Source organism: Branchiostoma floridae, unplaced genomic scaffold (genome assembly GCF_000003815.2).
Source record: "Branchiostoma floridae strain S238N-H82 unplaced genomic scaffold, Bfl_VNyyK Sc7u5tJ_429, whole genome shotgun sequence".
Classification (NCBI taxonomy): Eukaryota; Metazoa; Chordata; class Leptocardii; order Amphioxiformes; family Branchiostomatidae; genus Branchiostoma; species Branchiostoma floridae.
In genome coordinates this window covers 87-24,877 of record NW_023365847.1, presented here as the reverse complement: position 1 = coordinate 24,877, position 24,791 = coordinate 87, and the positions used below count along the sequence as shown (strand labels likewise).

The 24,791-nt window shown below is 39.1% G+C and overlaps 2 protein-coding genes across 4 annotated transcripts; both read right to left on the bottom strand.

Moving 5' to 3' along the window:
• LOC118408807 lies at positions 1–14,587 on the bottom strand. Its single transcript, XM_035809663.1, has 24 exons — positions 14,382–14,587; positions 13,363–14,049; positions 13,037–13,083; positions 12,528–12,602; positions 11,992–12,060; positions 11,316–11,599; positions 10,498–10,683; positions 10,033–10,222; positions 9,480–9,633; positions 9,344–9,381; positions 8,672–8,803; positions 8,371–8,418; positions 7,846–8,007; positions 7,350–7,429; positions 6,985–7,063; positions 6,294–6,389; positions 5,679–5,751; positions 5,192–5,283; positions 4,197–4,250; positions 3,933–4,012; positions 3,025–3,106; positions 2,835–2,898; positions 2,460–2,569; positions 1–1,920 (listed from the first exon to the last, which is right to left on the bottom strand). Exons 1-24 carry the CDS (start codon positions 14,539–14,541, stop codon positions 1,786–1,788), a joined length of 3,177 nt encoding a protein of 1,058 aa, XP_035665556.1. The 5' UTR covers positions 14,542–14,587; the 3' UTR covers positions 1–1,785.
• Positions 14,588–15,189: 602 nt separating this feature from the next.
• Positions 15,190–24,324, bottom strand: LOC118408808. Of its 3 annotated transcripts, XM_035809666.1 has the most exons (6): positions 22,333–24,324; positions 21,931–22,115; positions 16,736–18,757; positions 16,342–16,481; positions 15,890–16,091; positions 15,190–15,475 (listed from the first exon to the last, which is right to left on the bottom strand). In XM_035809666.1, the coding sequence occupies exons 1-6, from the start codon at positions 22,338–22,340 to the stop codon at positions 15,330–15,332; spliced, it is 2,703 nt and encodes a 900-aa protein (XP_035665559.1). In that variant the 5' UTR covers positions 22,341–24,324; the 3' UTR covers positions 15,190–15,329. The 3 variants fall into 3 exon arrangements, with proteins under 3 accessions (XP_035665559.1, XP_035665560.1, XP_035665557.1); XM_035809667.1 differs by lacking the exons at positions 21,931–22,115; positions 22,333–24,324 and having other exon boundaries at positions 16,736–17,825; positions 18,204–20,377; XM_035809664.1 differs by lacking the exons at positions 21,931–22,115; positions 22,333–24,324 and having other exon boundaries at positions 16,736–20,374.
• Positions 24,325–24,791: the final 467 nt, after the last annotated feature.

The window sequence follows — 24,791 nt, the reverse complement described above, 5'->3', positions numbered from 1 at the left end:
ACTCTGTCATCTCCACAGTACCCATACTATCATTTCCAGTAGTTATTTTGAAACTGACATGCTTAATTATCTCAAAGAGCCACACCCCCAATCAAATCAGGTCACAATGCCACGAGAGGCTGAAAATCAAAATGCTGTCTCCTAAACATAAAAAAAGCATTTCCGACTGGACTTTTTAGACTCTGTCATCTCCACAGTACCCATACTATCATTTCCAGTAGTTATTTTGAAACTGACATGCTTAATTATCTCAAAGAGCCACACCCCCAATCAAATCAGGTCACAATGCCACGAGAGGCTGAAAATCAAAATGCTGTCTCCTAAACATAAAAAAAGCATTTCTGACTGGACTTTTTAGACTCTGTCATCTCCACAGTACCCATACTATCATTTCCAGTAGTTATTTTGAAACTGACATGCTTAATTATCTCAAAGAGCCACACCCCCAATCAAATCAGGTCACAATGCCACGAGAGGCTGAAAATCAAAATGCTGTCTCCTAAACATAAAAAAAAGCATTTCTGACTGGACTTTTTAGACTCTGTCATCTCCACAGTACCCATACTATCATTTCCAGTAGTTATTTTGAAACTGACATGCTTAATTATCTCAAAGAGCGACACCCCCCATCAAATCAGGTCACAGTGCCACGAGAGGCTGAAAATCAAAATGCTGTCTCCTAAACATAAAAAAAGCATTTCCGACTGGATTTTTTAGACTCTGTCATCTCCACAGTACCCATACTATCATTTCCAGTAGTTATTTTGAAACTGACATGCTTAATTATCTCAAAGAGCCACACCCCCATCAAATCAGGTCACAATGCCACGAGAGGCTGAAATCAAAATGCTGTCTCCTAAACATAAAAAAAGCATTTCTGACTGGACTTTTTAGACTCTGTCACCTCTGCAGTAGCCATACTATCATTTCCAGTAGTTCTTGTGACTAAATCTTTACGGTAGGGTTTCTTGATGTCCCTGGGTTTACTAACGTGTCGAATTGACTATCACATTGACATAAAGGTTAACACGCACAGTCTTGTTAATGCTCCAAAACATGTTTATTCAACTTGAAACAAAAAAAATGAGATGTTCTTAGAAACACTGATTTGTGCACTGAATGAAAGAATGTACAGCACACCTAACTCAAAACAAATATACTGAACAACTTGCAATAAATGTTGAATAAACAAATTTGAAAAAATTTAATCGATCTACTCTACAATGTAGAAACTAATTTTCAACAGACTCATAGTCTGAGCGAACAGGCTTCCGCATACCGAATATGCGAATATTTCCAAACAACACTTCACAATATGTACTATATACTATCAACAAGTTCGTAAAAAAGAAACTGACATCTCTACAATTTACAATCTAAACTTTCCAAAAACAAAGTGAAGGCAAGAAAAGAAAGTGAAAGTTAACAAAACAGTTTGTTCTTGTTACATATCCAATTAATCAAACTTACAGTCTCACTCTGGCACACTGTAAAACTTACTTTGTCTTTTAGATATATATCTTGTACATTAAAAAACATAGGGAATACTCAGTGGGACTGTCAAAGTCATGTCGCAAGTGAATCATGTCTTGCATATTTATTTAGTACATTGTGAGACTTACAACATAGGGAAAACTCATGACCACATTTCAACCAAATCAATCTTAGTCTTACTCTTGAATATACATGTATATGTTGACTCTTGAATATACATGTATATGTTGTACATTGTCAACAACACAGGAATACTAGGTCTCAAAGGCAAACAAAAGACTACTCAAACTTCTAATCTAGATCTAGCTGGAAACTGGCTAACCAAATACGGTTCCTGGCCTCCTCCATTGTGGCTAGGCCTTTCCTTTCCTTGTAGATCGCAGCCAGGGCCTCTGGCAGGAGGACCATGACTTCATAGTTCGCCTTCTGTAGTCAGAAAACAAAAAGTACTTATCAAAAAAGGATACTACATATACATTTTATGCTTGCTTGGAAGAGAGTGTGTTAAATGTGAGCTGTGATACAAATAACGAACACTACAGTTGCCTTAGAACATATTGGGATTCATAGGATTTCAGAGAAATTTTAATGACTAAAGATTCTAATTCTATATCCAAAATCAGTCCTTAATGGTAATACAACAGAAGCCAGTGCACATGGGTTGCATAATGAGTGGTTGAAAATTTTAAGACTTAGTAGTAACAGGTCACAACTTGAAGTTGAAACAAATGCACATTGTCATATAGCCTGGATACCAGACCCCAGTCCAATCTCAAAAATATCTATTTGAGATCGGGCTGGGGTCTGGTATCCAGGCTAATTTTTATATAGTTATGTTGTTGCCCAGCTGTTTAAAAGAAAGTAATATCTGTGAATACAGCCTAAGTAGACTTCGTTTCAATCCCAATATCATGATGCCTTGTAGCTGATTCAAGTGCATTCAAATTACAAGAAGAGGGTCTTACCGTTACTAGGTCATCAATGGGAACTTTCACTTCATCCAGGATGCATTGACTGATGAAGGTCGCCTGCTCGAACTCAAACGCACGAGTATGATGCATGTCCCACAGTTGTTCTACAGTGAAGGATCAGTGTGTTAAACTTATGTCTTAAATATTTCTTTACATGGGTATGTACACTTAAGAACGAAGACTGATTGAGAATATGCCACATCAGCTTTATCTTTCTGAAACTTTGTGCACCAAAAAATATAAGTATGACATTTTCCAAATTGCATCATAAAATTTCCAATATGCATCATTGTGCTAACATGCAGGGAAAAATTGCAGACAACAGTTTAATGTACATTATCATCAACAGAATTGCACACAATGACTTACTTTGGGTGGGTTGGCCTGCCTGATTTCGTCCATAGAAGACACGATGCAGGACATTTTCTGGCATCTAAGATAAGAAGGAATTAACAGTCAATCAACTGTAATTCTTTCACCAAGAAGGTTATATTAGTGTTACATAGGCTTAAGTACTGTCAGTTAGTACACTGTCTGACCAGAAAGAGAATATTTTTACCTCTCCATTTGCAAGTCTCTGCAGATACGGTCTTACTGCAGTAAAATAGCCCCTCAGCTCGAGCTCCTCGCATGGCCCAAATCTTGAGACACAAATGGAAAGGGGGATGAAGTTTTTTGCCAATGTTTAAGAACATATACATGAATCATTTAGAAGTGTGCCTTCTTAGACAATTATAACATGCATTTATTGCGTCCATCTCTTTAATAATCAAAGCAAATATGTTTCATTCCTTGCCAATACTTCCTGATTAGGGCTGGGTACCGGTACAGAAAATTCAGGTCCAGGTCCGGTTCAGGTCCAGAGAATCAGGTCCAGGTCTGGACCTGAACCTGGACCTGATTCAGTATGACTCATAACAATGGTCCATTTCAGTATAAAGAAATCTATTTGGTGGAGTATTAGACATAACACTGGCGTTTTAAAACACTACAACGCTAACTGCACCTGTACGATTGACTGTAAACATTGGTAGAAATTACTATAAACTCTACTCTACTTCACTCTTCCATTTTCTTCCAACTGCAAGCGCCAAAACGTATGAATGCCTGATAAAATAATATGTTAATTTTCTAATCGGTCCAACATCCGGTCCACCTAATTTTTTCAGGTCCGCTTTTACTGGACCGGTCCAATAAGAAAAACCGGTTTTGTACCGGTACGCTGTACCGATACCCAGCCCTATTCCTGATAGTTTCTTTACACAAATGGCATCGTTACATACAGCATGATTTCAATTATAGGCTTGTGTTATAAACTATCTGGTATTTTGTGGGGCTTCTAAAGATATTAATAAAACAGGAAAACAATATTAATGTACACATAGAACAGGAAAGCAAGAAGAGATAGTTACAAAAAAATACTCTTTTTACATCTATTATGTGAAAAGCTGAGCCTAACTTCCTTACAGCAGATCATGAGTGAAATTTTCCCGAGCTTGAATTCTACGTTGTAGTTCTGCACAGTCGCTGCGAGAATCTGTAAGAGGCTAGGAAGAAGAACTGCAAGTAAGAGAGGAGTAATTGCACGTCTAAGCTGTTACTACAATTATAGTTATATGGTTGGCTACAACCAAAGCAAAGAAAAGAAAGTGTAATTAGGTCATAAATTTATGGATAGTGAAATTTAAGCATGAAGAGTATTTCAGTTGTGAAGATAACTTTTCGAAATACCTCCTCAATGTCCAGATCCAACCCAGCATTCTGAGACTCTGATTGTTTTGGCCTCTATCAAAATTATATAAAAAAAGGAAAAAATAATCAGCATTAAATGGAAAAGTAGAGTTCCACGAACACATACTAGTATAACAATCAAGGCTCATGAAAGGATTGTGCCTTTATTGAAGACTTTAAGGTCACGTTTCGTTTTTGTTATTTATGTAGTGGGCCCCCTTGGAAATCAACTTCAAACAAGTTGAAGGGGCTACCCACATGTTTTGAGATGAATAAATAAATAAATAAAGGTCCCATTTATGTATTACCAATCTTATTTGATTGAACCTTTTATTTATTCACATGAAAGCTCAAATCGGCCTGCAGGCCGCTTACTATAAAAGTCAAGAGTACCTAACAAACAAACAAAGCAGCTGCATGAACCAGTGTTTATGCTTATAGTGATCAGACATTCCCTTTCAGTTTGCATTTCACACTTCACTCACAGCAAAGCATGACTATGTATGACCGTAAGACAGGCCTGGCTAGTCTAACTAACCACAGGTGTTATTTTCCCCTACAGTCATAGGTCCCAGTAAGCTATGCCAAATTACTAGTAATAGCCTTGTCAATGAATGCCTGCTGATACAGATTCTGTAAAAAGACTTCACTACTACTACACAAACAGGTAGTTGCCTATAACATACAAAAGTATTACACTTTTTTATACTCAATGGTCACCATTTAGTCAGACTGTTTGTGTGGAAAGTATTTAACATTAAGAATGTCTACGGAGTTTTGACCAAACAGTAACAAATAGCATTCTGAGATGGGGGTGGGGTAAGGGAGTAGAAAGATATTTAGCTGAATGGAAAGTGGTTAGATCCTACATATACCAATAGGGCTGCAGTACATGTATTTGGAAGGGGCAATGTATGTTCAATAGCTTTAACAGCAACAAACAGTAGGAATTATGGACATTTTGTCACAATGAAAAAAATTAAATCCATTCACACCTCATCATCATGGATTGAGGCTCCACCAGAGCCACAGACTGAAGAGTCAGGGGGTGAGGCTGCACTGGAGTCTGACATGGATTCTACAGCAGCTGCAATGCCAGAAATGTGAATAATATATTAAGTGACTGTGTAACATTTCCAATACAATATTCTCACTTTGTAACTTGCTATTTAAGTTACTTGTAAGTGTAGAAACAGTGTGTGAATGACTTTGTGTACAAGTCCCTAGATGTAAAAACCAAGAAAAAATCACCCAGTTCAACTTCAAGACTGGTGGATTATTTGAGGATTGCAATCATACATTTCAATCCCACAGATTAAATGTTTGAGACTTGCTTCAAATTGAGAATTGATTTCATAATTGTGGTGTACATTGATAGAGAAAATGTGGTATTCATATTCATCCTTCTCTGTTGATTTGTACATCATGTATGCTTTGCCTTAGTTTTAGTGATATAATACAAACATAAAAATTGTCTATTACTGGTTTTCTTGCCTTTCAACTTCTTGTCAAGAATTTCCCCAACCATCTGTCTTCTGAAGGCAGGTATGTCATGCTGTGTGGGAAAATAGAAGAAGTTTTGAAATATTTTTTTTCGCATCATCCCAGATAAGTAAAGTTTAAGTATGATTCTTGGTTACATTTACAAATCCAATTACTTTTTTCCTCATGGTATTAGTATATGTTCTTACTATTTAAAAGCTGAGGAACTTACTAGTAATTAGCTGATATTTTTAGACTTTCAGTCAATCCATTTGGTAATACAGTTACAGCATACAAAAGTTGATAGTTATTGATCACAGTCTCCAACATGACCTGGCCGAATAAAGAGGGTGAAAAATTCCATAGTAATTTGTCAGGGTCACAGTAGGAGTCAAGACTGGCTAAATTGATCTGAAAAATGGCCAAATTAGCTTGAGCTGACAAAATATTCTCCCTGTTTGACCAAATTCTATTATTTTCTTCAGTCAGCATAGAAATCTTCCAGAGACTATGTCAACTACATTATATTTCATTGTCTCACGGTAATTGAATTCATTCCAAAATTTAGCTTGGGAGTCATAAAGATGTAAGTTCTTACACAAATTTGGTGCCTACCTGAGTGAAGCTCATCTTCGCATCCCGGCTTGCAACCTCAGCATACTTGCATGCAAAGACCCCACAATCAAAGGAGTTGAGCTGCTTTGGTAGGTTCTACAAAAATGTAATAAATATCGTCATTGAAATTTCATCACACATTGATGGATAGTTAGACAATATTTCCACTTGAAGTGGGCTCTCAAGGGCTTTTGATATTGGCTGTTCTTCTCATTTTCATTATTATTATTACAGATCTCTTTCTTTTACTTTTTTCTTGGTACATTTCTGCATTACTTGGTATGTAGATGTATATGAGAGTGTCCCTCCAGAGCAATGAGGAAAAATGTGAAGATGAACAACCTTTCTTAAATTGTAGAATAATCAACATGTTCCCACTGTCAGGCAATAGCTTGGTGTCCATTCAAAACAATCAATGATGAAAAAAAATGCTATGCAAAACTGTTTCTAAACCTTGCATATCAGATATATAAAGCAATTAATACACTATAAATTCATAAATGAAATTTCCATTACATCATTACATAATTAGTCAAGTCTTCATACATTGACAGTGTGTGACCGTGGCTACAAATGTAATACACTCTCAACCCCCGCCCCATGTCTAATCCTATACCCAAAGCAAATCTGCCGCTAAATGACAACCATAATGTACTGAAGGCTAAATAATGAAAAACACACATCAGAATACCTTAGGAAAGTTTGTTGTCCATTTTGACAGGTCTAGGTCTGTTCCTTTCTTTCTCTTGTGCTCTTCCTGTAGATAACCCCTTCACATCAGGTAAAAACAAAGTACAAATTTTACATCAACTGAGTGACCTTTGATAATACAAAGGAAAAATTACAGGATATTGTATTGGTATCATGTTGTCACATGCACAAACTTCAGTCAGACTCAGACAGTCGGTTTCATCCAATGGGTGACAGCACGGCTATGTCCCGCATGGCAGACAAGAGGTCTACATATTCGAGGCCAACATTCTCCTGAATTGTATACATAAAAGTAATACTGACAAATTCCAATATAAATGCAATAGTGGTAGGAAGTAAACTCACCTAAGACATTCAAGGCATTCCTTGTTCATCTCCCCCATTGAATCAAAGTAGTTGATACATTTACTTCTCATGTCCATCACCTATTCACAGAGTAAAAACAACTGTTCCTGTTTCTCCATAAAAGGACCCATGTTTTTTTCAACTTACAAGTTACATACAAAATAATGTAGCAAGTTTTCGGATTATTGATTACTATTAATATGATGAAAACCATTCCCATTGAAATGGTTTTCACTATATCAAACAAGAGTCGACCATTAACTGCTCAATTGATCAATGTATACTTTCCATATATTCAGAAGAAAATAAATAAGTTGCTGCTTGCATACAAATTGTGGACTTCAACATTACTGAAAAAAAGAGACTGAAAATGCAGGTGTCATGATGATGAATTTATGGTTAACTATATTGTCCAATTATAGAATGGCTTTGATGGTTTTGGAATAATTATGGATAGAAGATTCATTGTGTGTTTGCAAATGGTGTAGTGACTTACCGCCAAGCACCAGTGCTTCTTTACTCGTAGGTGGACTGGAACTAAGACAAGATCCATAGAGAACAGGTCATCTCTCTTAGTCCAGTTTTTAACAGAAGAGTAGCCATTCTGCAGCAGCTGCTGGTAGAAGAAGGAGCAAAACGCATGCACTCTTGGGTAGCCCTGTAAGAATAACATTCATTTTGTAATATGTGTGAAACTTCGGTGATAAAACAAATTAACAATGTTAAGGTCCATTTTAATTTGCCAAGGTTGATGTCATATTCTTGTTTGGAGTTGTTATGGATTTGTGTTTAGTTGAAGATGAGAAACAAATTTTTATAGCACAATCTGGTGTTCATATGAATTTAAACTCTGTTTGACAGGAATATGTACAACAATAATGATAGCTTCAATGACATAGTGAATCACTCACTAATCTTTTGTAGCAGCTTGTAATGTACATTTTGACTCTGTTGCTCTGAAGAGAAATTGAAATATAATTCCTTACATGCGATTCATGCAAAAATACAAATGGCCACTCACTGTCAGCCTGCTTCTCTCCATGATCATTTTCATGTAAAAATTCACAATCTGAAAAAAAAACACATAACTGTAACACCACAATATTACAAATCTTTCCAAAGATACTGGAAGGGAGCATACCCGACTATACCAGGGGCCCATCATGAGTGAGTTGGGACCCAAAAAACGTGTCATGGAGAATGAAAACTGTGATTTTTGAAATTGAGCAGTGGGATGGACTGCTTAAAGTTATAAAGACAGACATCACTCAGCAGAGAAATGGGCGGAAGTTGTTGGGAATTTAGTGACCACGTTTACTTACATTGTCATTCAGCAGGTTTGTGCCATTCAAGCCTTGCATGTCTTTCCGTGTAACCTTTTCTCCATCGATCTCTGCAAGAATTTCCTCCTGGAGCTGCATTTCTTGGGCCAGGTCTGTTTTTGACTCCATCTCCTAAGAAATCAACAAGCCACACATTAGTCATGACGTAAATCTGCTTGATAGAGGCATTCTGTGAGGCATATTGTGGTTTAGACACATGATCAAGGTTCACCAAAATAGCATGAATGTTTGTAAATGATTGTGCTGTTGTGCCTGTGGATCCCCAGTGCATATGTTATAGGTGATATTGTCATGTGAACAAAGAGACATTTAACGCTAAATGATTTCATGTAAAATTTTTGAAAATGTTTTTGTTCTTCCCTCAGTAGTCGGTACTCTGTCCTATGATCCATATCAACTTACTAGACAAAATGACAAGCATAATTAATAAAAGTGTAATCAATAAATAAATGAACTTCATCCTCTTTGCAAGTTCTTCCCATTCCAAGATTGATTCTACAATTAACAATACTTATTAATACAATGCTCTATATATTTTAAAGCATTACAGACTTTCTTACCTCATATGTAGATGCCTCTACTTCATTTCCACACTCTGAATTTACTTTTTAGGACAAAGTTATTACTTATTGCAAAGAGTAAATTGCTCACCTGCAATCCATGAGATTGGTGATCCTCTTGTGTTCGAGCTGTGTGTGCAATGAAAATGTTTACTTAGTGTCATAATCATTAAAAAGCGTCTGACCTTGAAACAATGCTTGAAAAGACTATTTCAGTAATCTCTTACCACATTCTCTGTAAAAGAACGCTTTGTACTCCTGACTTGCTCGTTTCTTCTTGATGTTAAACTTGGAAACTCTACCATCATCAAAAGAGTACCATTGTCCCTCCCGAAGTGTCTTCGCAAAGTAGTGGCCTGTGGTGCGACTTCCTGTGTGACACTGTTAAAGGGAAATGAATGATATTAAGAATATTTCAACTATTATTATAATGTAATATATCTATTAGTGTTCAGCTGTTTCAGATGATAATTGTCAACCAATCCGGAAAAGACTATGAGTTTTGAAATTAGTTACATGCAGATGTAAATTATTATTTCCTTGAAAGTTGCTTTGTCTTAGATCAGTAGAAAGAAAAACATTGAAGTGTATTTCAAATTTCCAGTTCTAAGTTTACTTTGTTGCATTCCTGTGACCCCAAGTAAAAACTTATATTGCATTATAAATTGTGCCCATGCAGATGCTTCCTTTTTCAGGCAAATTTTTTTATCAAGAAATCAATACTACTTGTTACATAGACCCTAACAAAAGAAGTAGGTGCTGTATAAAGTATCATCACACCAGGATTGCCATCAGTTGATACTCATGCTGTCCAACAGACAGTTTCTCTTCCACCTCCAAATCACGGCTGTCAGACAGTGTAGCTTGGTCAGTGTAACTAATGGCCCTCTCCATCACAAGAATTAAGAAACTTCCACTTGAACTCGAAGTGATGCTTCTTTCCTGGTACCCCTTGTGGCCCTTCACCTTACTGAGAAAATGTAGGTACAATTAGTTGCCGTATAATTCATGGCCATACATTTTAATTATCTTTAATACAGGTGCTTTTTTATATGTTCCTCCCAAAGATGATTTGAGCACCAGTTTTCTTAAATTGTGTCCATCTATTGACAAATCAAATAGAAAAAATATACAATTTGGTATGGCAATTTCCATTACTTCATGACAAAAGTAGAAAAGGACAATAGAAGGTTAATACCTAATTCATTTACTCCTAACATACAAGAAACAAAATAATGTACATACCAGGGTAACTGAGTCCCCTCAAGGCCTTCATGAAAAGATTCGTGAAGCAGTTCACTCACGCGCAGCACATCGCTTTCAACTCCATGTGCGTGGATGTGATACAGGCTATCTTGTTGAGTACAGGTTGGGGAGATCCAGCCACAATCATTACATTTTGTCTTCAAAGAAAGCTTCAACGTCCAGGGCCTGTGAGAAATACAAAAAAAATGTACATGCAGTCATCATTACTAACCAGTTAAGACCTGAGCTAAGTCACCAAATAGGGAAAGTTTCTTTAGGCAAATTGTATGTACTCACACCTAAGTCCCTCAAATTACTGTACAGTCTGTTTTTAATCCCTCGAATTAATTCTTACTAATCTTCCATTGTACTGATAATTATCCCAAAGATTTACTGGAAAGCTGTCTAACCATATTCTATTGCCAATAACATTGACATACTAGTTCAATGGAACTACTTAGTACTCTGGGCTAATCATGACCCATAATGTCGGAACTGTGAGTCTACACACTTAAGATACCAAAGATGATGCCACAAAACAGTTTTGACTTTTGATTATTGCTATCCCTTATGGCAAATCTCTGCAAACAACCCTGTGACCTTTGAATACAAAAAATGAGTTTCCTTCATAGGAAGTATGGTAGATGTATTGTAATGGAAATGTGTGGCTACTATGAAAAATAAGCTCATTGGTACGGATCCTGAATGGTAAACTTCAATAGAAGGTGAAAAAGTATGTCAGCAGGCATAAGAGCTACAAAAATCTATACAGCATCATTCTCATGTTAAACTTTAGGTAAAATAATGTAAAGATTTACCCCTCCATTCTGTCTAACAACAGCATGAGGAACTCTAAGCTGTCCTGTTCACCGTTGCTGCTGAGAGTGGGAAATTCACTTCTAATCTTCCCAATAAGCTCTGTTGTGTCTACAACTCTAGGCTGCCCAAGTTGACCATACATGTGAGTAGACATGAATTCACCCAGCCAGTGTAAGAAAGTATCCTTGGGATTGTTGATGAAGTAGTCCCCAGCCCCAATGGCAGTGAGGCACTGGATTGCTGCATTGGCCCAGCAGCGGTTATCCCCAGGATTTGAAAGACCCTTGTATGAGCAGAAGAAAAGGAAACTAGTTAGTACTATAAAGAGGCACATTTTAGATTTTTATTTCAAGAAGTTCTAACCTGCACTTCAGCCCTGACATTTACTATCATCATCAGTAGATCTCTTTGGAAAGCTACAAAAGACAAAACAAAATTATCCTTCATTCTTGGTGGCAAACTGCCAGTGGGTCACATAAACAAGTTCCTGCCACCACACAAGCTTTACTAAGCCGATGGAGATAGCTGCATGGTTGTTTTTTTGTATTGCATATGTTACTGAGCGCATCTCAATATTAGCTTGTCAAAAAATTTCAGATGCCATCCAACATAAGTATGCAATATATTTTTGAATGTGAGTTAGATTTGAAGACTTAAAGAGATTGCATTTATTACCTTCGGTTGAAGCTGGTCCGGGCATGCTTGCACTTTGCATCTTTTGCTACCTGCAGTGGCGTTCTTTTCCTACAAAATGGCAATGGGAATGGCACCATGAACAGATAAAGTTTACTAACATCATGTAAAAGTAGTTGTGACTTCCACAGTTAGTCCTTTATAGATTAAATTACAAGGCAATATCAAAGGACACATAATGTAGTTGCATATTCTACATTTAAGTCTATTCAGAAAGACACCAAACAGATAAAAAGGAATGTTATTGACACACATACACACAAACATAAGTCACATACACATTATATATTAACAGACATATACAAATAAAGATGAAAAGTCATTGATTAAGAGGGAAATCTGAAAGCAACAATAACATACAATATTGGTATTGTGTCAAATTCCACATAAACTGTGTTTTAAGAAAGTTCCCTGTCAGTAATCAAATTTACCCATTAAGGGAGTACAATGTATTCATGTCACTCAAGTGTGAAGATTACTACATATATATATATATACATGTATATCTATTAGATTACCTGTTTCTGCAACGGTGTATCTCTTATGGTATCATCTGGACCAAGTCGTCTGTGGTATTCCTTTCGCACAGACACCTGCAATGTAAATACCATCAAATGTCATAGATTATAGGTGGAAGCATTTACTTGTATAGTACACAGAGCTTGCAGTTCAGGGACAAAATTTCCATTTAATTAGCCAGGCTGCTCAGTGGGCCTTCATTGAGTGCTCAATGCTCCTCAGCTCAGGTAGGCATCAAACTTTGAAATATGGTATAGTAATTACACTGCGTGATGTCTGGTGACCTTGCTTGGAGACCATTTACTGCTCATGACCAATATGTGGCCTTGGGTTGTTCTCAAAGTGAACCCAGCCCAAAGGGTCTTACCACAACTGAGAAGTGGGCAATACCAGACTTTTTGAATTTGTTTCGTGGTTTCATTTATAGGAATAATTAAGGAACATGATTGTCTTATATTAACATAATGCAGGATAGCTGTTGTTCAGAAAGCAAATAAATTGTATATACCTCAGGATCGTTGTCAACCTTGGCTGTCAAGTTACTTTCGGCATCTCCTGTGGGGAAAGGATATATAGCAACATAAACTGGAGAATGTACAGCAGACTTAATTTGATGTCATTAGTCAGATGTAAGTTCTCATCTTGCCTGACAAAACCTGAGAAATCAGTTATAACATAATTATATATATTGTGATATTACAATCACTGAGCCTGGCATAAAATCACTGCAGCCTGCATTATGTTCTAACATAAGACACTGAAGTAATGAATTCTCAATAATGCTTAACATTAGTGTTAAGTTTAATTTGCATACTGCGCAGTCTTCAAAGTTACCTTTGGTAGTAGATAGCCTGACTCTGCCATCCTCTCCTATGCCCACATCCATATGTTGCTGCCGCATGATGGAAGTCAGAAAGTCCTGGTTCACTTGTATGTTGTGTAGATGGCCAATGAGACGTATTGAGAACACATGGTTTGCTGGGGTTAGTTGATCCAAGAAGTAGCTACTTTTGCCCAGGTTGCTGAATAGTTGCTCAACCCCTTGGGTGTTCAGCCACCCCCTCATCTGCTGCACAAGCGAAGCCTGCCTAAGTATTTCCCTTTCCTGACAGGAATTGTTTTGATGTAACCAGTCAAATAGACAGTATCTTTCAGATGTGCCTGTGGCAGGGTGCAGTTGACGTTGATAGGAATGTTCTGCCACAACCTGTCTGTCGCTGTGTGCGCCAGTTGTTTCCCCCACGGTTAGACAGGGCAAGTCCTTCATGAACTTACCCTCCTTTGCCATTCGGATGTTTTCAGTGGTAGGCTCTGCCAGCCGTCCATCATGAGGATGGAATGTACCGGGACTCCTTTTGTTGGCATGCAGAGCAATAATCTGTGGCATATCAGTGATAGTTACTGTGGGAATCCATTGCATGGATAGCAACAAGTCCACAAAGTCTCTTGGACTTTCCCCTCGCAACACAAACTTCACAGCATACACAACTTTGTGTGGACATGTTGCAACCAGCAGCCCACCTGAAAATTAAAGCATAAGTGCTATATTTCAAAACATGAAGAAAACAAACTTTCCAAGCCTAAAGAGTAAAGGAAATTATATTTTGCGAGATTAATTTCAAACTTCGTATCTTACATACTACATGTATATTAGTTACGTTGTATGATTTGTATAAAATGCAATTTGAATACTAATTGTGGCAAAGATGACAGTTTTACCTGATCATCAATGCTAACTTAAGTATATCTAAAACAAAAATTGTTTGCAATAGCTAATGTTTATCTGTTGTTTTACAGGTGACCACATGTAGAGGCCTTGATGCTGAAATGATGACCCAATGACCCTTACTCACCTGATGCTCCCCAGATCTGAGACAGGACCTTATTGAAGACAGTTGGGCTTCCCAGCGTGCTTTGCAGTCTCTTGATACAGTCAAGTTTTGTTCCATTTGTTCCCACGTTGCATTTCTCGCAAAGGGCCTTGATTGTGTCTGCCTGGTTTGGGCAAAACATGTTGTGCACTTTGGCTGTTAGGGAAATGTATCTCTGCAAAGTTTTTGTAATAATGTGTAATATTTTAAGTTATGAAATAGAAATATGAAGTGTAACGCTAGTTTACCTTTATCCGCGGGGGTAACCTATATCCGTTGCTTCCATAAATGGGTATTTAGGGATATAAAGTCGACGGACGGTAGTTTCTAATTACAATATTTTGAACATATTCATATCCCTTACAACCTTGTCGGTAAACACAATGAGTATAGTTTACCCTACGGATAAAGGTGAACTAGCGTTACCTGAAATTGAATAATAGAAAGAAAAAATCTTTCAACACAAAAAAGACTTGCACATGTACATAGGACATTGTCGTACATTTTCATTGCTATCCATTCCCTATAAATGAACAGATATAGTTTTGGTGCTAAAGGCTAATTCAAGTTGAAATCACTAAAAAATTGATGCCTGAAGGTACAAGTTGATAAATTACCTTGCCCTCACAGAGAAGGTCAATGAGGCGATCTTCTGACAAGTCGGTGTTGAAGTCATGTTCATCCACTTGAAGATCTTCTATTTTTTCAGGACGTATCTTTCGAAACTCTGTATTGTAACAGGTGTTTCCTCTTGTCTTAGGGCCAAGCCAGGGTGCCCAGAACTGGAAAGATGGTTCCACCTTATAGGGATTTTCTTGGCCCCCTATGATACATGTACATTGAGCAGGGTTACAAGTGTGCCTTTGCCATTTGTATCTGTATGAGCATAAAACATTGTGGCCACAGTTCTCAATTAAGGAATACATGTAACTAAATGTATTGTGATAGATATGATTCAGAACAATGCAGCTTACTTGAGAGCAATCCCCTGGCAACAATCTCAGACTCAACACAGTCCCAAAATGTTGGTAGGTCAATCTCATCCGTACAGTTGTCTGTGGTGTTCAAGGTTGAGGCTAAGTGGAAAAGTAAAAGAAATAATGAACTTTCAGCAAAAATGAAACAAACACTTCAAGAACCGATCCTGTCTGTCCATCACAATTAGGAATTCAACCAATGAGATGATAGCAACTAGCAGTGTAGCCATTATGTCTGCATTTCGATCAAATATTTGCATTATTATGTGTTAAGAAATGAAGCAATACAACAGGTAGATGTACAATTCAAGGATAATGGATTGAATAAAACAGTCATGTAAGAAGAACTTTGTTATCTACTAATACCAACCTTATGAAAATGATGACAGGGGATAAGATCTGCTTTTTTTCTGACTGACTTCTACCAAATTTAGAAATATAACATTACCCAGTTGTGATCAGGACTGCTGTAAATGTCCACGTTTCTTGCTTCAATACAGTGACAAAGCCTACCTGCCATATGAAACGCCACCTTCCTGTCTAGATCCATCATTAATATGGGAGGATGGTGCCCACATCGTATGCAGGAGTAGTCGTATTGGTGTTGGCAAAGGACCTCAAACAGCAAATATCCATTTAGGATGTCTTGACGAGGTAGAGACACTCCCAGCCATGTCTCCAAAATGGAGGTCATTCTACCCACAGCCACATGGTGCTGAAAAGAAGACCATCTCTATCAACATAAGGGAAATCTAAGCAAGACCCTGTAACAGGTACCGATCAGTTATTTGGACAAGTCCTCACAAAATCACACTCACACTGTCCTGTAGGGTACCTTCTACAAGTACATATCTAAACAATGCACATTGTCAAAACAGGAAATACAGAATATGAGATGCATAGATGGCACCATGTTGTAACCTGAACCAGAACAACTGTGAATGGCCTATGTAAATTTTACTTACATGAACACCTGCCCGTAACCAGAAGCAGAGCTGGAGTGTTAAGAATGTCCTGTTGTTGTAGTTCAGTATTCCATCCTCATGTTCTTGATAACGGAACGTTTGATGGCACTGTGGACACTTCCTCACATAGACTCTGAGATCTGAAAGAAGAAAAGCCAAATTTGTTTTGTTTGTATATGTAGCATTTTACTTCAGGACTTTGGGTCTAATTTTAATGGAATAACATTCAGTAATGTTTTAATGGTAATGTCATGAAAGAATTATTACTAGCTGTCCAAACTTTGATCATGTACAAAAATAAATTCATAGACATTATCACATGATGGAATTTATATATGTCGAAAGATCACATTTGAAAAAGAAAAAATGTTAAAATGTAGGACATATAACCCACCTGTGGTCACACCCTGCAGATCAATGATCCTGGCTGCAGATGTGGCTAGCTCATTTTGCAGCTCAGGGTGATTATCACATGTCGGACACATTGCTTCCTTCGGCTCTATGCACTTAGACAGCAACTCTTGGCCTGTACACGCCTTGTAGTCAAAATCAGCAGGGATTGTTTTCGTCTTCAGGTATGCTGTCATATCTTTGAGCATATCTGTAACCGGGTCGACATGCTCACTCACATCACTGTCTTCTGTAGATGAGGAGACTTCAGCTGGATGGTACTTCGCATGCCACCATTTGACAATTCCCTTGTGAACGCATCCCCTTTTCATTTTGCAGCAGGTGCAGTTGATTGTATGTCCTTGCAACATTACAACAGCACGGCCTAGTTTGGCCCAGTGATGATGTTCACCATCGTAGATTGACAGGAACAAAACTTCGTCTGCTGCAGCTGCCTTCCACGGAACTACCAATGGGGCATTTGCACAGTCCGCTTTCACTTTCAGAGCACGGCAATCCGCCTTACGCTCCTCTGTCATGTCTGTTCTCTGTAGATCAGCCTCTTCAAGTTTAACTACAGGTGGTGTGGCCTCTGCATAACGGACAGACAGAATATGGCTACACTGCCAAGAAACATCCCCTCCTCTGCTAAACGCATCTCCAATGTCCTTGCAGTCCTCCTGCTCACACTTGATATGCTGATTAGGACCTGTCATCTGAAGTCTGACATGCAGGGGATAAGTACGGCCTCTAATTGACTTGCTGACCATGTACAGGCCACTTTGTGGGTCAACTGAAATTCCAGCATGATGTCTGTCTTGTGATATGTTAGGTTTGGAGGAAGAGGCATGGATATCTCTAATGTGTCGCTTGAGATTCTTTTTCTGCATTGTTTTCTTACACACCCCACAAGTGGCCATTGACGGATCACTGTTCTTCTGCATAGTCTCCACCCTATTGCTAATGTGTCGCGGATTTCTAGAAGAGCTAAGAATGTTCTGCTTGGTGGTACCTTTGATGGATGCATCACAGACCCCTCCCTCTTGATGAGATTCAGATTCCTCTGGACCAGTGCGCGTGATTCCAGGCCCTCCCTCTTGATGAGATCCAGATTCCTCTGGACCAGTGCATGGGGTTCCAGGCTCACCCTCTTGATGAGATCCAGATTCCTCTGGACCAGTGCATGGGGTTCCAGGCTCACCCTCTTGATGAGATCCAGATTCCTCTGGACCAGTGCATGGGGTTCCAGGCTCACCCTCTTGATGAGATCCAGATTCCTCTGGACCAGTGCATGGGGTTCCAGGCTCACCCTCTTGATGAGATCCAGATTCCTCTGGACCAGTGCATGGGGTTCCAGGCTCACCCTCTTGATGAGATCCAGATTCCTCTGGACCAGTGCATGGGGTTCCAGGCTCACCCTCTTGATGAGATCCAGATTCCTCTGGACCAGTGCATGGGGTTCCAGGCCCTCCCTCTTGATGAGATTCAGATTCCTCTGGACCAGTGCGCGTGATTCCAGGCCCTCCCTCTTGATGAGATTCAGATTCCTCTGGACCAGTGCGCGTGATTCCAGGCCCTCCCTCTTGATGAGATCCAGATTCCTCTGGACCAGTGCATGGGGTTCCAGGCTCACCCTCTTGATGAGATCCAGATTCCTCTGGACCAGTGCATGGGGTTCCAGGCTCACCCTCTTGATGAGATCCAGATTCCTCTGGACCAGTGCATGGGGTTCCAGGCTCACCCTCTTGATGAGATCCAGATTCCTCTGGACCAGTGCATGGGGTTCCAGGCTCACCCTCTTGATGAGATCCAGATTCCTCTGGACCAGTGCGCGTGGTTCCAGGCCTTGGCTCTACATTTTGGTCTTCATCCTCTTGCTCAAAGGCTTTTTTTCTGTGACTCTTCAAATGTGACAAAAAACAAGGTTTACGCGAAACAGCGTCACCACATATTGGACAGTGGTAATGACCCCGTCCATCTTGCCTTGCTCCTTTGCATGGATTAAAACATGCACACACCTGCATCCCTGTAACACAAGAAATGTCTATTAGCTCCAAATACATTGAGCCTTTGCAGCGTATTTCAAAATATGAAGCACATTCATGCATTGTGATTAAAGAAATGGACAATTGGCGACAAAAGTCACTGGCATGAAACTGATACTCGCGACTGTACAAAATGAATGGAAAAAAATGGAAAATAAAACTTCGGCGACCTCGTACCACTGTGACATGAGACATATTGGGAGCTTTTGTAGATGTTATGCAAATTACATACATCAAATCACAACACGAGAAGAGCAAAGAGACGGGTATACAGTATTGCGTTAGATGAAAGTTGTTTAGCATTGCCAGATAGGGTATTTGATTTGATGTGTCCGAGAATTCAAGAAAATTTCCTGAAGAGAACTAAGCACTGGAAAGTATATGTCACTCACTGGATTCCGGATTCAGTATACATTTGTATGTAAGAATATTTTATAATCAAATAATTCAGTATATATAAGAATCCAGTATATGTAAGGCAATGTAATAGACTACTCTCCAAGCAGGGGTTGAATCGCGCAGATATAGTAGTAGTCGGAAAAATTACACCCGCGCTAGGAAGAGCTTGGAGAGTAGAGCCAGTATGCAGATGTTCCAGTTTAAATCGCTTCATCTAGTCATATAACATAGAATAAAAGTCTTCTCAATGCGATATTTTCAAAAATTGACTGTTCAAATTTGTACTGTTTCTCAGATGGTAGATAACGTGTCATCGTAATTCTAAGTAAATCAGTAAGATATGCATGCTTAAATCAATATTCATTGACAATAATAGGCCATTTCGTTTTCCGATGTATGGATGACATCCGCGTGTACTTTCAATTTTAGGCCGTTTCCAACCAAACGTTTTCGACCATACTGTATATCAGTACAAAGCAGCTGCAAAATTCATGTTGTAAATTGAAAAAAAAATACTTAAAACTAATGCTGTAGAATACCAAACTTTTGGCAAGTTGAAGAAAATAATGGCCCTTTAACTGCACCAGACACAACCACGGGGCAATGAGAATGGGTTTTAACAACGTTAGATTTCCCGATTCTGTACACATGTAGGATAATGTCAGCATGCTCTGACAAGGAACGGCTCGAGAAAAGACTATCTAAGATATTGCGTGGCGATTTAAATGGCTAAGCACTAGATTTGATATTTGGAGTATCTTTAGAAAGAATACTGTCTATATAATGTGACCTAGGATGTAGTTATTATTGTATAGTCATTATTGAAGCTGAGAATAAGCCTACTAGTAGTATGCGTATAAAAACCTATGTAGATATAGTAAACACAAGTGATCGAGTAGTATGATAATATTTATCACAGTTCATTGTTACATGTATATTCCCTATCTTATTTCTACCATGCACTTGTAATTATTAGCGTATGGGCATGAACTTGGAAATAAACTTTCATTCTAGTAAAAGGGACAATCTTTATAATAGTCTTATTGACTGAAATGGCCAGATGACCATTTTTGGTGAATTTGTATGGTTTACCAACATATCGACGGAGAATGGAAAAAGTTAGTTTTGGAAATTAGATCCTAATTTTCAATTAGGCCTAGGAAAAAAAATGTTGTGTTTCCTGTTTCAGTCCTGAAAAAATTAGGGTCGGTAGGTAGGGGATATCTTTTTTTTTTTTGTAATTTTTTTTAGGCTAGCCAAAAATCTAGTGATACATATACAATACAGTTGAACAAAGGAAACTGAAGTGCATGAGGACACTTGTCTTTCAATGTAAAACTTTGATTTTGTGCACAATAGATACATTAATCCTTCATTAGATAGGACAAGCAGACTGTTTTTACTTCAATAGGAAGCAGGCTGAATGAAAATTCTAACTGGAAGCTTTGTGACTCCACTGCCCACCCCAAAAAAAGTCTAGGGTCGGCAGGTTTTTCTAGGGAAGGTAGGGAAACAGGAAACACAACATTTTTTTTCCTAGGCCTTAACTAATTTCAAGTTGTATCAAGTATTACTTAAGCTATCAGGCTCAGCATACCAAAAATCATGATGGTCGTTTGATCCATTCTTGACTTATTATCTTTCAAAGTCTTTAAATGCACCTCTTACTCTCTGCCCTCTTTCTCAGTTACGTATGTAACAACTTTGAAAGTACTATAATGGATAAAATTAAGACGATCCTTCAACACGTTGTAGAGTTATTCTCGTCCAAAGTTTGAAAGGAAACCGGCGCCTGCAGTTCCATGAAATCCGCTAGGGGGCCCAAACTCACAGCACTTGCTTTCTGTCCCAAGGGCTATCTACCACTCAAAAACCACCACCACAGCATGTCCAGAACACGAGATATAAAAAATTGAGTATCCGCTGCAGTACCTTAGCAAGCCGCTAGGGGGCCCATTATCGAGCTTGACCTTCGTTTTCCTGACCCCTACTAACCTACAAAATATCATCAGGATCCATCCAAGGCTTCTCGATTTATACTGTTGACACACACATACACAAACACGCCCAAGCCATTCTGGCAAAGGTAACAATGGTGGTATAAAAGGATTCTAAAGGAACCGAGCGTTAGTTGCAGTTGGTTTTGACTTGGCTCGAAAATGTGGGGAATGGAAACTTGTACAATCAATGTAGGCAACGGTTTTCCTTGAATATTAGCGCGGTTAAATTGCAATGACAGGCGAGTCAACAATTTGACCCGCATGCAATGGTGACTTGTCAGACTTATCTCCAGAGACGTACTGTGGATACAAGATCTGATTTGAACCTTCTGGCCAAAAACTGAATCGGCGACTGCTATGACACAATATATCGTTATTTGAGGTAATAAAATTATACCGTCTTGGACCTGAGTTTTCATAATGAACCCTATATAGTTGGAAAACAAAGCACATGACCACGACATGCTTCAGTTATTCTTGCAAGCAAACAGATCAACAACAGAAGAAAAGAGCAAATTCGCACAAAGCTGAAGAACCGATTATCAGACAAGATCGCAGGGATTATGACTCAATTCATCCAAGGAGGTTATATTCCTTGATTCATCTAAAGCATCCAGACCTAAACAGGCATCACCCGACCCTATCACAGCCGTGTTTCTCAACAGACACTGTAGATCTCTAGTTGGGTGAATCGTATAAGCTTTACATTAAATGACGTTAAAGTAGTATAATTCATAAGGAGTTAGGTTACATACCTCTGCATAGTACAGCTCTTTTAACGTGGGTTGCCACGTGGAGCTCCAGCTTCCTCTTACTGTCTGCCGGCTTGAATTTGGTGACGGGACATAAAGGACAAACTCTATTCAACCTCTTTGCTGACGGTAACCGAGTCCCACTTGATTCGAGTAGCTCATCCACTGTCCTCACCCATGACACGTGACTAGAGATGTAAAAAGAAAGTCAAAAAGGATTCTATCGACATGTCTCAAGAAAAAGCGTTTACAACTGTCATCTTTAATATCGCTCCTAAACAGGAACTCGTGAGAAAAACAACTTGTGACACAGCTGCATGTAAGATCAGCTTAAAAGGGAAAAGGAATCAAGAGAGGCTAAAATTCAGTTGCCGAATTGAAAAAAAAACAATGCAGATAACATACCTGTCCATCCTCTCCGATGTTGTAGTCAATGATTACGCACAAACAATCTCAGGAAACAAGTTGTTCGCATCGATCGTGTAGTATGCGCACTTGTATGGAGCGAACATGATTTTGACGCGTACATCACTTCAGTCTCCCTTTTTTATACTCTAAAGGACAGGAAGTCCTCCTACACTAAATTATTCCTTAATTTGATGTGCATTCCTTTAATCAGCGTCACACAATCTGTATTTTTTATGTTCACCGTTGTCTAGGCCTAAAATGGTCTTCGTCGGTTTTCTCCGTACCAAATATGGACACACAGTTTGTTACGTAGTACCCTTAGTAACCTAATACTATGTCTATATTTGGTAATGCAGGAAAACCAGGAAGTCTGTAAAGAATCTCCAAGAAATGAGCTTTTTGTACTGTGACACCTCGACTGGACACGACTGATTGGTCATGCCTTCATAGTGATCATTACCAAGAAGCGAGAGGAAGCTGCGCTCCCATACCAGACTTTGATACTTGTACCAATATATGTGTGAACTTTGTTGTTGGTTGTATACCTATCCAGAGCGGGGGGAAAGTGTACAATACAGGACTTCATATATTCAGTAATAGTCGGGCCATTGCTGTTTGTAGCTACGAGAAGGGTTCTCATTACTGCATCGACGTTCAATTGCAATATATTCTCTCTTCTTCACAAGGAAAGAGACGAAATTTAACATTAAACCACACGGCTGCAAAGCTCGGTTCTCAGCCTTCTGTCACACGTAGGCGGTGCGCTTTGGGACTCTCTGCCTGTCGACGAACTTCCCAGCGGAAATAGTTGGGGAAGGCGCAGACAAGTGCTCATTGTTTCTGCGAATGCACTGGTATCGATCATGGCAAAGCCGCATATATTGTTTAATTTGATACAGTAGTTTTGGGTGTAAATAAGCAAAAAAAACAACCAAATAATTTAATCATTCTAAAGTGGTGATTGCCAGAAGTGTTCATGAAGTCGTGTAGATATATGTAGTAGTTACCCCACACCAGATTCCAGGTCATCGTGTTAAGTTAACAAGGCACAAGGGCTTGAACCCCAATTAAAAACTTTGTCAAAATTAAACTTTTTTAGTGTACAGGACAGCCTAGGACAACCATTTATGCCATATATATGTTACGTTACCATCAGGAGGGCGCAGGGTATCAAAAAGAAAACAATGCACTGATCACCGGTGCACCATGTCCATCGGATATTTAGGCGTTATCTATTAAAAGTACCAGTACATGACATTTGAAAAAGGACGTCTTCTAGATATTACATTTTGCAGACAATAAAACCTTGCTTAATTACAACTAGTTTCTATAAGAAAACAGTCCTGAAGTACATTCCCATGTAGGCGTCTTTCTTGCACAATAAATAACATATGATTCACAAAGTGCACACTTTCCAAGTTTAGTTTTAATAAGATGTTTAACTTCATTCATGGTCTTTGTGATTGATCGGACAGAGTGACTTCAGCTTTGCAGTGTTCTCTCCCCGTTAATCCCCCCTCTACTTCATACTTCAATTGTAACAAGGGTAGCACTGTATCTAGTCGGCTGACTGCCCTGGCGTACTATAGACTCTATCTATATGTGTCCAATTTCTACAATTAGACCACCGATCCGCGGCCGGAGCCTGGAAGAGGCTTTGTTCCTTTATTATGACTAACGTTAACTATATCTTTATGTCTGTGCTAAGGTCTATAGGGCTTTGGTGTACAATTAAGGCTATCAGCCGTTCATTCACTGGTTAAAACACTAGTACTGTACCATCATCTCAAACATCTCGTTTGTCTTGAATTTCGTCATTGCAGACTTCTATATAGCACGAAACGGCGGAAAGTAAGGCCAGTGACCCCGTAGGTAGCTTCCGCCCCCCCCCCCCCGCTCCGATGGAACATTCCAGTTTCCGGTGTCATGAGCGGCGGTGTCATGAGCGGCGGTGTCATGACAAGCGGTCTCCCAATCTCCAGCTCCTCCCTTCTCTCTGCGATAGGACCTGGGCACGTGACGTCCCCGCCTACTCTCGCACGTTCTCGCGAGATCTCTACAATCTTGGAATGTAGAGGCGAAGCTGGGGGATGCTAATACATCACATTTATTTAATAGGCGAAAATCGATCTGAAGACTAGTCTTTGGGCTCTGCATGACATTTTCGTGAGTAAGACGTCCGGTGCTCTCACGATAATCCGGTGATTTTCAGGGGTCGTACGATGGTCGCGGTGCAGCGAAACATGTTCTTAACATAAGCGACAAGTCGCAGGAGATCGCAGAGCTCGTTACCAAGTCGCAGATCGTGCGTGCAAATCGTGCGTACCTCGCAAGGGTATCGATCAATAGTCTTGCGTCAATCCAACGATTGGAGACCGATAGGCGAGCACAGACATAGTTATTAATCATCGAGCGCAAATCGGATGGCGAACGCTCGTCAGTCGGGCGACGTTCGG

Excerpts from the sequence above, each read along its gene's own strand:
- LOC118408807 (XM_035809663.1), bottom strand. The coding sequence starts at position 14,541 with ATGTTTTGCCCAAACCAGGCAGACACAATCAAGGCCCTTTGCGAGAAA. Across the intron at positions 13,084-13,362 it reads CAGGCTATCTACTACCAAAG|GAGATGCCGAAAGTAACTTG; the intron begins GTAACTTTGAAG and ends CTTTCCCCACAG. Across the intron at positions 5,284-5,678 it reads GTTGAAAGGCAAGAAAACCA|CTGCTGTAGAATCCATGTCA; the intron begins GTAATAGACAAT and ends CTGGCATTGCAG.
- LOC118408808 (XM_035809664.1), bottom strand. The coding sequence starts at position 19,079 with ATGCTAAACAACTTTCATCTAACGCAATACTGTATACCCGTCTCTTTG. Across the intron at positions 16,092-16,341 it reads GGTTACGGGCAGGTGTTCAT|CACCATGTGGCTGTGGGTAG; the intron begins GTAAGTAAAATT and ends TCTTCTTTTCAG. Across the intron at positions 15,476-15,889 it reads GGTGGCGTTTCATATGGCAG|CCTCAACCTTGAACACCACA; the intron begins GTAGGCTTTGTC and ends TTTTCCACTTAG.